An 11,380-nucleotide genomic window follows, 5' to 3' on the forward strand; every position below is an offset into this window, starting at 1 on the left:
ACTTTATCTACGCCATTGGAGAACGACATGCTTCTTTGAGCTGTTCCAACAGAAGCCGATTTCTGTCAGGGCAGCCGTCGGGATTCAAGAATTCATCCCGTGGCTTCAAATCAGAAATGGAATTACTCGAAGAGGATTTTCTTCAAACACCTGATACAAAATAATTTCTTGGAAGCCGAGGCACCCAAACAACAACGCGTGCACGTCAATGGCAGGAGGTTAGTTTTCGAAGAATTTACACACGTCTAGTTAATTTTCTTCTTTATGTGCACGGTTCTGTTAGAACTCCAATGCACGTTACACTAAAAATAAACAAATCCTGGATATTTTAGTAACTGTAAACACAAATTTTCAATTTGTATAGTCAGCTTAATCAAACATGGATATCAAATGAATTGTAACAGAACTTAATTATCGTAAAGACAATATGTGTGAAGCAAATATACGAAGAGTGTTCAACTGACAATTATTTCTGAATGTAAAGCAGAAATCAGGACTTCTTCTCCATCCTCAAACCATACAAATAGTTGAATGTGGAAACAGAAAGGAATAAAAGGAATACAGCCAAAAAACCTAAAATCTTTATACTGCTTTCTCGATCATCTACTGCATGTAAAATTGGATATCCGATTCTGTGTGACTGTAGAATTGATGAGGATAATGCCCTATCCGCAGGTTGCTTTCGGTTGGAAATGAAGAAAAAAGCAACAGCCCTGATGGAAACAATAAACTGGAACTGGTAGGGTAAATGTCGATAGGTCATTGCTGCATATATAGGGATGTTGCATGCACAGACCAGAAGGATGAAAACTATAATTACTGCCTTTCTTTCCTGTCAAAAAATTTCCCCGGCAAATAATAAATTAGGAAGAAAAGACCCATCATATATACAAACCAAAATCTCAAATAGCTAACAATAAGTCAGAACTAACACACAGAATTGTAATAATGAATACAAAGAAATGCAAAACTGCTAGATACTGGTCCTTTTCTTCAATACCCAGTACCTCGTATTGCATTACTGGACACCAAAAAGGAAAAAAAAAAAACTATAAAAATAGCATCCATATTTTAACACCACTAACGAACCAAACCACCTTAGCCTAAATCTTTTCTTGACAAGCAGAGAATCAACGAATCCTGCTTCGATGGAAAAATACCTACAGAGTATACAAGCCATTATAGAATTCAGACTTGTTGATTACTTGGAGATGAAGATATATCATACAGTGATTTCAGGATGGCTGCCACGACGATTGACTTTTGAGTGACATCCATCTAGTGAACACAAGAGTTATTATAAGGCAGCTTCAACTTGGTGGTGCTCAAGGTTTCGTAGAACTATCCTAGCAAAGATTTTAGCCTCAATCGGTGCTGTAGCAGCTGCTGCGGCAGCGCGGAGGATTCGCCCAGCACCTGCCTTCTGCAGCAGTCCTGCATGGTGTATCGCATGTCTCCCTCCTGGGATAGTGAACTGCAATTTCACCAGACAATAAGAATCGCGTTGATTTGGTCATCTGTTAACCTCTTCTTTTTAATGTTACACAGCATCAAACATTTGGATATACATTTAAACCAGATATCAAAGAGGTATTCACATTACTGGTATGGATGCAACTTTTCACAAAATATAAAGTTCAAATGAAATATCCAAAGAAGGTGGTGCATCGACAAGCATTTACCTGAAGGAGAGCAAAAGCAGCACAAGCCCTAAGAATAGGAGAAGGATTTCGAATCATAGAAACAAATCTACCAATTTCAGCTCCACTGCATAACATTGATATTAATGAGTTAGAGCACCATATGAAGCAGAAAAAACAATAAAAGAATCAGGCTCATTAGTTTACGAATGCAGAATATAAACCAGCTGGCAACCTGCATCTCAGATGTCCAGCCTCTTGTATACGAGCTGATTCTGCTACTTGTGCCAGTGCTGCGGGAGCAGAAGATGCAGCAGCAACAGAGAAGCTCTGTGGATCTGAAAAGGTCAACACAAACTCTTCGATATGTTTCAGTGCCATCCTCCTAGCACCATCTAATGTTACAGTCTTTGAAGTTCCTTCTGATGAGGACCCTATCAGAGCTACTTCATCCATTCTGTAAAAGCAACTGTGAGACTTGAATGTATACAATTATGCACTCACAAATAGGTCCTCCTAACTGAAGCATTATAATTCAAGACCCTGCTTAAAAGTAAGAGGAACAACGACATAGCTCAAACAGTTTATATCACCATTCAAAATACACTACCATATTTTTTGGCAGAATAAAAGTGAAAAGAACTGTTAATATCACTTCAAAACACACTACCGTTCAACAAAAAAAAAATGTTTATATCACAAGCAAAGGGTTCATCTTAAATAAAAAAATTGGAAATAAAAAATATATAGACCACATTAAGAAAGGATTTCAAGAAGCATTTTTTTTAGCTCAAGTAAAATAAACTGAAGATGGAACACAGAATGGTATACTCCATGAAAGTTTGAGCATCTTGAGATCATCAATAATGGGCAAATGAAATTTGAGTTAAAACTGAAGAAAATAATAATACCTCCCGTCAAACATGTATGCTAGAGCCAATGCAGCCATGAAACGAGCCATTTTTGATCCAGAAGTAGAACATAGGTGTACAAGTGCAGGAACTCCTCCTTCTTCAACTATACGAAGGGCGTTGCCTGGATTGAAAGCAAGATTCCAAAGTGCACCTGCAGCAGTCTCATGGACATCCTATGAAGGACCAAAATATAAAGTTAAACATGTCCAGCAATCAAAACAAATCTGGAAAAAACTACCAGACCATGGCATGAGCATCCAGACAATTTACATGCTTAATGCTCCAAATAAGAAATTTTCAAAAATTTATATAAATCTAGTTCTTAAAACCATTCATTCTTAGTTGACAAAAAAACACACCACGTAAAAGTATAGGAAGCCATAAATTGATCCCAATTGCATGACATAAAATGATTTTTTCCTAAATATTGCACAATGCTGTTAACAAGCTGAACTTCAACACAGCTTTGAAGAAGCCAGTCCAAGCACTGGAGGTGACATAATGGGTTGTTGAAGAAAAACCTATGATCCATTGAAAGGTACCTTGAATCCAAGATATGGTTGCTATTGAAAATTTGCTGCCTCCTGGTGACCTCAAATTTTGTTAGGGTTTCAAAATGGGCTAGCAATTATAGGCACTTTCGGAAGTAAAGCTGCCACATGCTACCGGAGAAGATTATATAAAAATTTTCAAGAATTGTTTAGATATATGTAAATGGTGAAAGTACTTTTCAAAGACAGTAAATTACTGATTCATAGGCTGCTGATGGATTTTGGCAGACCATATATTATTTGAATTCCTACAATTAACAAAAAAATTTATACTTTATACTTTCATAACATTGTTTATTCTAGAATCAGTGTCATCCTTCAAGGGAAAACAGAAGTAGCTAACTAGAGTAACATGCCCAAAGAGAAGAATATGAAGATCACTTAAGAAGACAAAACAAACAGTTCAAACTGAAACTCTCCATGGAGATTCTGGCCAATGTGATGAAATTCTAGACCTACGTGATGTTCTTCAGCTAGTTTGGTCACATGATGTAAGAAGCGCGAGCAGGGTGGCTGATTACTTGGCTAGGATGGGTGTTCCTCTCCTGGAACTTGTAGAGAGCAATACTTATCCTATCAGCACAGGTTGATTAACGTTTTGTTTTTATTTCTGGCCAATACAGTTTGTTGTTTGTCTTTGTTTCTGGCCTGTTAACTGGCCAGTTCTTTTGTATTCTTCAGTAATCTGTTGTAATCCTCATTCCTTTCCTCAATAAATTCTCGTTACTAAAAAAATAAAACATAAATTTCAAAAGAAACAAAGAAGCCTTCTTATGCAATAAGGAGCTCCCAATAACCGATCTGTTAATAAGGAGCTCACAATCTGGATATTATTACCAAGTTAACAATAAATCAAAAATAAATTGCACAGAAAGTGAACCAAAACAACTATAAAAAAATCTAATTATAACATACCTCAGATTCTGATCGTGCCAATGCAATAAGTGGCCCCACACCCCCTTCTCGTCCAATGGCAATGCTGAAAGTAAAAAAAGTGTATTAACTGTTGAATGGTGGCAGAATACAAAAACAGACCATTGCTGCTGAAGTTGAGAAGATGGTTCTTAAATCACAGGTCAGATACAAAAAGTAATGCTTATTTACTGTAAAGTGAGAGAGGGAGAGAGAGGGAGAGAGAGAGAGAGAGAGAGAGAGAGAGAGAGTTTCAAATATTCAGAAAAGAAATCATGGAAAAAAGGGAAAGGGGTGACAGTGTCTTTTCATGATAATTTTTTTGTTCTGGAGTTCAAAGTAATCCTTCATCCATTTCGGTTTGGATATGTCTTGCACCTCCTAAAATTAAGTACTTCATGAAGTGTGTTTCCAAAGGCAAACTACTAACTATTGATCAATTGTGGCATCAAGGGCAGCCAGTTCAGGATGTCAGTTGTAAGTTTTGTTTGTTGGCTGATGAGTCCATTGATTATTTGTTTTTGCATTGCCCCTTCGCCTTTGCTGTATTGATTGCCATGCTACTAAAAGTTTAGTTGCCCTTTTTGCATTCCTAACTCTCTTCCAGAATTATTAATGCAAGTCTCAGCTAGACCTCTAGCTAAGACAGCTAAAGAACCATGGTTGACTGCTTTTTATGCAGTTGTGTGGGCTTTAGGTAAAAGAGAATGCAAACACTTTTGAGAACAACAGTGTTATGGTCCTGGCTTAAGTACCTATGTCTTCCGCTCCTAATAGGCCGGTCTTTTGGGTAGTATTGGCTAGGTGCTTAACATTTGGTATCAGAGCTAGTGCTACGTCGTGAGTTCGAATCCCGAAGGGGGCGACTGCGGAGGGGGCGACCAGAGTGTGCTTCCAGCACCAATGGGCCACCGCTATATGCGGAAGGGGCGACCTGAGTGTGTTACCGCACCATGGGCCATCACTAGAGTAGGCCGTCGCAAGTGGGCCGCCGTGGACGTTAGCTCTTGCGAGCATGGGTGTGATGTTATGGTCCTGGGTTAAGTACCTATGTCTTCCGCTCCTAACAGACCGGTCTTTTGGGTAGTATTGGCTAGGTGCTTAACAAAAAGTCAATTCTATTGGTAGAGAAATCGAGCACATGATTCACTATATCCAGTTCTGAGTAAGCCGATTAACTCTGCTTCAGCATTTCAAGAGTTTTGTTCTTAGGTCTAATTGGAATATGGTAGCAGCCTTTTGTTGAACCTAGAGTTGCTCGAGTCTGTCCTTGGCAAGCCCCACATATAGGGTGGTTGAAGCTTAATTTTGATGGCAGTTTTCAAGGGAATTTGAGCCCCACAAAGGATGGAGATATCTTTCGTCACTCCTTGGGCCAAATTATTATGGTGGATTTTGTGCTGTTTGGGGAGTAGGGTTCTAAGAAGGCTGAACTTTGGGCCTTGCTATGTGGCTTGTGGATATAACAGCAGCAGTTTACCTTGCCTCTTGTCATTGAAGGTGATTCTGTTGTCATGGTGAGGTGGTTTTCTACAAGACATCAACCTCCTTGGCTGTTTAGAAGATTCCACGATGAACCTCTTGATTTATGAGAGGGGCTACATTTGCAGTACATACTACGAGAAGTGCCAATGACTTTGATGTCTCGCTCAGAAGGGAGTTTCACTTTCTAGGCTTGTTGAGAGTGTTGGTCTCCATCTGATCCTAGCCGATTTCTTCTTCTTCTCTCCTCTCTCTTGTTTTTTTCTTTTTCTTCTAGAAAGACTTCTCCTGTTCTTGTGGCCTATTTTAGTGATCAATGTTTCTACTAACCACTTAGTTTGTGGTTTTGTAATTTGGCATATTCCTTATTGATATTATCTTGTAATCTCTTATTTTCTCTTAATGCAATTATATTTTTTCTAATAAGAAAAAAAGATAGAGAGCAAATCAACCTTTTTCTTGTTCTTTTTTGACAAACATGTCAATGAGGGGAAAACAAAGTACTCTCACCACCCAGATGATAAGTTGTATCGAAGTCTTAAAAATTCATACAATAGCTTAAGATTTGACATTAGATTCATTTAAGTTTTTTCAGATTGCTCCTATCATTTGTACTTGACATTTGTTTGACATTTGTGGATGCCTTCATTTATATAGAAACCACACATATAACTTGCTTATATATAGAAACACTGATTATATATTTGCAAATATTTACTTGTAAAATTGCTTATGAAGAGGGCTATGTCCCATCATGCTCATTAAACATATCATGCTTGCACTGAAATGCATATTGTGTAACAAGGGCTACAATATACACATCCAGCTAGAAAGGAAAGGAGACTAACCAATCTCATGATCCACAAACTGGAATGGTCAGTTGTAGCTCACCTTATCATGTTGATAGGAATTAAAATCATCAAGGGAGAGAAGAACCTCACAAATAGCCAAAGGACAGACAAAAAGGAAGAGCCAACAGTTGAACTGACTCTTTGAAACAAAATGAACCTCAGTTGAGAAAAACCTAGGATCTCACAATCCCATGAAAAACTTACACAATTAGACAGAGGGAGTGGGACAAAGGTGGCTCATGGATTTGATAGTTGAAACAGTAACAGACCTCTTAGCAAACTTAGCGCACCAAAATCAGTGAAACATAGGGAGTGGAACAAAGGTGGCTTGTGGATTTGATAGTTGAACCAGTAACAGACCTCTCAGCAGATTTACCACACCCAAATCAGTGAAAGTTGAAATTCAAGCCTTGAGAAGAGAAGCCAATTTTCAATGGCAAAGTTGAAACCCAACAAGCAAGATAACAATATATAGCTTATAGCTGCTGTGATAACATGGAATTGAACCTCCTTTCGAGACAATATCATTTGAAGACAGGAGAACCAGTGTGTTCACATCCATTTGATAAGAGATCAGCCCCCTCTTGGATCCAGAGAATTGTATAGAGGCCGAAGAGAGAGAGGGACAAATCTGGTAGACAGATGCTCTAATAACAAAAGTTCAAATAGGCTTTGCTGGTAATATTCTGGTCCAATATGTAAGTACCTGTAACCGAACCAGACAAACTCCAAAACTACCATTAAAGATGAGCTTAAGCCATTGAGCGATTGTGGAGTCTAAAGGAGAATAACAAAGGATATCATAGTCCTCCAGTCCCTCCTAAGTTTATCAACAAGATGTACACATACTTTCAATCTAGTTCATAAGACTAAATTTCCCAAAAATTTCTCTATGAAATTAGAGCACATGGATTATTAAAATGTATTGATCCAAAAATCAATTATAGTCAGGATCAGTATGTAACAATATTGATTAATTAACTTTCTCAAGGACCTGCTCTTGTTGACCTTATGCATCCCTTAGGCTCCATTTGGTTTGAAAAAAATAAAAAATGACAGGAAACATGGGAAGAGTGAGGTTGAAAATAAAATTAAAAAAGAAAGAGAGAAGAACAGATAAAAAAGGAGTTACAAAGAAGAAAAGGAAACAAAATCTCAAACTGCCATGAAATTTGTCTTCCTTCCTTTTTTGTCATTTCACTTAGATCATAAGATGCCTCACACACACAAAAACACACCCCTCTTCTGCAAAAAGTTACAGCCACTTTCACTTCCATCCTATTCTAGGGTAAGAGTTTAATTGTTCAAGCAGAAAGAAGTAAAAAAGGTATATGTTGTTTGCCGTTTTTTCATAGTATGAAGGATGCAACTTTAGTTAAATGAACTTCTACTAGCCAAGAATTGAATAGCAAACATCAGTTTCAGGAATTGAACTTCCACTCGAACGGATGCTTAGAGAAAGTATAAAATAATTAAAAGAAAAAATGAGGAAGTTAAATCTAGGTATTTTCAGGAGTATAACTCAATTAACAACTAAATGTTGGAATCAACATTTTAACTCTTGAAATCAGGTAATCCATCCAAGAGAAAAAGTTGGTCTATTTAAGTTACAGGATAAACTCCAAAAACTACAAGGAAACCTGAGTTCAGAAAATTAGTCAAACACTAGAACCAAGTTACTAAGAAAGCAATGCAGAGCATCAGACGAACCTGTTGGCTTCTGAGACTGACAGTCCCCACAAAGCACCTGCAGCCCTTTCCTGAAGACCTTGAGAGGCATTTGTGCAAGTTTGAGCAAGAGCAACCTAAATTATCAGATCAATGATGAGCTTCAGCTGCTTGTCAGATTCTTCTTTTCTTCTTTTCCTAATTCTGGGTATTTTTATCATTTTCTTTTGCTTGAAAAATTCAGAAATAAGTAATCCAAAAATCTAAAATTGAAAAAAAAAGGTAGCTGGCATGGGAGAGTGTGACCTATGTCCAGAAGTTGGAATTGCGTGCCATATGCATTTTTGAAGACTAAAAGCCTTATGGTTTTATGATTTATTTTGTCCGAAATAACCAGCCTGTTGGAGAGAAAGAAGGCATACCAGTGCCTCAACTCCACCTGCAGCAGCAATTGCTTCCCTATTTCTGTCATCAAATGATAAGTTCCACAGAGCACCAGCAGCTTCCTGTCTGAACAATGAGTTGCAGTAAGATAGCAAATAAACGGAGTTAGAAATTTCTAATAGCTATTTAAATATCAGTCTCATCATTTTTCTCTATCACGCTGGGGAAGGAGATTCTCAAGAAGATCAACGACAATGAGGATTACCTAACACCTTCATGATGAGAGCAAGTAAGTTGTACTAATGCTTCAAGAGCACCAGCTTCTTGGCCAACAGCAGCATTGTTACTGTTACTATCTCCATGAGCAGCTAAATTGGCTAAGGCACGGGCAGCCTAGATATAGGACAAATAAAACACATGATAGGTAAATTGTGTCTAATATGAGGAGGAAATAAATGAAATTATGTTTGTATGAGTAGTTTCAAGAAAAAACGAAGTTCAAAGCAGACCTGCTCCTGCACACCCTCAAACTTGCACGACCGAGCAAGCATCACCAAAGCATGGACACCACCTGCAAGTGCAACCTCCATGCTACATTTGTCATCAGCAGCCAAATTGGCAAGAGCTCCAGCAGCACGTTCCTGAGGTGCCCAAGTCCAAACTAGTGAGTACATGTGTTTCTTGAAAAGACCTTTAAAAACAATACTGAATAATGGTAACATCCGTACAAGAACTCCATCACCCCCAGATGGCCACTTGAAAATAAGATCCACCAGAGCTTTTACTCCCCCTGCCTCTGCAATAGCCCCCTGAAAAGGGAGCAGAAAAATTATGACGAGTTTTGCATTCAAAAGAAGTAGTGACTAATTAATAGCAAAACAATTACAAAACCTTGTGCTCCTCTCCCACAGAGAGATTCCAAAGCCCTCCAGCTGCCTCTTCTGCAACCAATCTGTTCATTGACCTTGCCAGATCAGCAAGAATACTAATACCACCTTCATCAGCCACAGCTTTCGCGACTTTGGCATTAACTGACAAGTTCGCTATAGCCTGCACACATAAAACTGTCCAAGTTAACTCTAAAGCTCGTCCCTCTATTCACTGATTGAACTATTCGTTGTTCACCTTTGCAGCTTCAGACTGGACTCCCTCTCGACAAGACCTTGCGAGGTCCAAAAGTAGATTTATCCCTCCATCCCTCATGACGGCCTCTGCTCGTCCACAATCCACAGTGGCATTTTCATCATCTATTACCACAAAAGTTGCAAGCCCCGTAGCTGCCCTTTCTTGAACATCCTCTTGTAAGCTCTGCATTAAACTAAGTAACAGAGCTGAACCTTGCCTCAGCCAAAAACTATCTAAACCTGGTGGATTACTCTCTGCAATTCGCAGAAGTGAATGAGATAAAACCCACTCAAGCCAGTTCATCATCTCATTGATAGTCCTATCCACATTCTTCAAAATCCTCCATTCTGAAAAAATATTCTTTTCTTTCATTGTAATTTGGGGAAGTAAGGAGGCTATTCCTTTAAAGATATCTGAGAAGAGAGCAAGAAACAACTTTCCCTTAACATTAAACCCTGTGTGGCTACTTTCTTCTTCAAGGACCGGACAGCTCAGAGCACACATGACCTTCAAGCTTTTGGAAGAAGATAAGAGTCTAGAAACCGCAGCTGGACTAATGTCAGTCCTTGACACGTCTAAACCCAGCAAATTGGGAAGTTTGCTCCAAAGAGGGGAGACTATAGTCCATTTCATGTTTCTGGTGCCGGCAACTGATAAGAACTTGACAGAAGCTACAGAGCCTAGAGCCACCTCATCCACATTTACACAATCCATAAAAGCGATTTCAATCAAGTTCTTGCAATGCTTGGCCAATGCATTAATCGCATCCCCATCCACCTCACGGAGTCCAGATAAACGAAGCCTATTCAGTCTTGAGCAACAGAGAGCAATAGCTTTTACGGCATCACTACTGATCCGCTCACAGAAATCGGGTCCAATTTGAAGGCTTTCAAGGGCTTCATGCCGTGCTGCAATTACAGACAAAGTTGCATCTGTAATATCCCTACAATAATCTCCACTTATTTTACGAAGATTTCTAGCCTGAAGATGAATTATAGAGTTTGCAGACTCTGAGCCACGAAAACGGAGCTTCTGAAGATTTGCACAGCGAGAGGCAAGAGATGAGGCAGTCCCCGCATTGCACTTGTGGGCACGGAGATCTAAAGAGGTCCACAGACAAGGGGAAGAGCCAAGAAAGCGCCAAGTTCGACATGTGGAGGCAAGACTTGCCCTGTCCCTGTAATTGAGGTACGAAAAGAGCTGAACCACCGTGTCATCAGGGAGGCTCGCCCAATCAACTTCTTCGTCTCTGGACTCCAAATGGAAGATTTCAGGGTAAAAATCAGAATGCTTTCGGGAAGGTGCTTTCTCTTTTTCTTTGGTTTGAATGGCTTTTCTTCGAACCCTCCTACTCATCTTGGGGGGTGAGGCTACAGAATTTGTAAACCCGAACGAGGGTTCAAAAGAAATAAAAATAATTATTAAAAACCCTAATTCGCACAAAGACCAACTACCTAAAAATCGACGAATTGCACATTAGAACAGAAACTGCGAAATCTACAGCATAAGCAACATATCCTATAGGAATCAATGGACGCAATTCCATCTGTTCTATATCTATTCCGCACCTTCTTTTCCCTACGAACTATGATTAAGAGGCAGGTGGAGAAATCTCTTAGTTTTGGAACCTGGGTTTTTACAATCGCTCAGCTGAAGAAAACACAAAGAGCACCCTTTCGATGTAGAGGTCGAGAAGACCTTGTTACGTGGAATTCAACGAAGAAAAAAAAGCTTTCAAGATTTTCAAAGAAACTAAGGAGGCGCGAGACTAAGAGGGAAGAGAGAGGGACGGATAAACGGAGGAAATGGGGTAGAACGGGAAGGGAAGAGAAACCCTGGACCATGTATCGGCC

At 39.2% G+C, this 11,380-nt stretch overlaps 1 protein-coding gene across 5 annotated transcripts; it reads right to left on the reverse strand.

The window, feature by feature from the left end:
- Positions 1 to 407: 407 nt before the first annotated feature.
- LOC137934661 (protein ARABIDILLO 1-like) lies at positions 408 to 11,380 on the reverse strand. Of its 5 annotated transcripts, none has more exons than XR_011109195.1 (13): positions 9,528 to 11,380; positions 9,294 to 9,452; positions 9,131 to 9,211; positions 8,912 to 9,043; positions 8,668 to 8,795; positions 8,441 to 8,528; positions 8,061 to 8,155; positions 4,021 to 4,084; positions 2,552 to 2,727; positions 1,876 to 2,109; positions 1,683 to 1,767; positions 1,229 to 1,474; positions 408 to 832 (listed from the first exon to the last, which is right to left on the reverse strand). XR_011109195.1 is itself a non-coding variant. In XM_068779116.1 (12 exons), the coding sequence occupies exons 1-12, from the start codon at positions 10,881 to 10,883 to the stop codon at positions 1,298 to 1,300; spliced, it is 2,763 nt and encodes a 920-aa protein (XP_068635217.1). In that variant the 5' UTR covers positions 10,884 to 11,380; the 3' UTR covers positions 887 to 1,297. The 5 variants fall into 5 exon arrangements, 2 of the variants coding, with proteins under 2 accessions (XP_068635217.1, XP_068635216.1); XR_011109197.1 differs by having other exon boundaries at positions 1,206 to 1,474; XR_011109196.1 differs by having other exon boundaries at positions 1,161 to 1,474.

This window comes from Aristolochia californica, unplaced genomic scaffold, assembly GCF_029961685.1.
Source record: "Aristolochia californica isolate CCGP_79_NKW_82.1479 unplaced genomic scaffold, dmAriCali1.0.hap1 SCAF_6, whole genome shotgun sequence".
Taxonomy (NCBI): domain Eukaryota; kingdom Viridiplantae; phylum Streptophyta; class Magnoliopsida; order Piperales; family Aristolochiaceae; genus Aristolochia; species Aristolochia californica.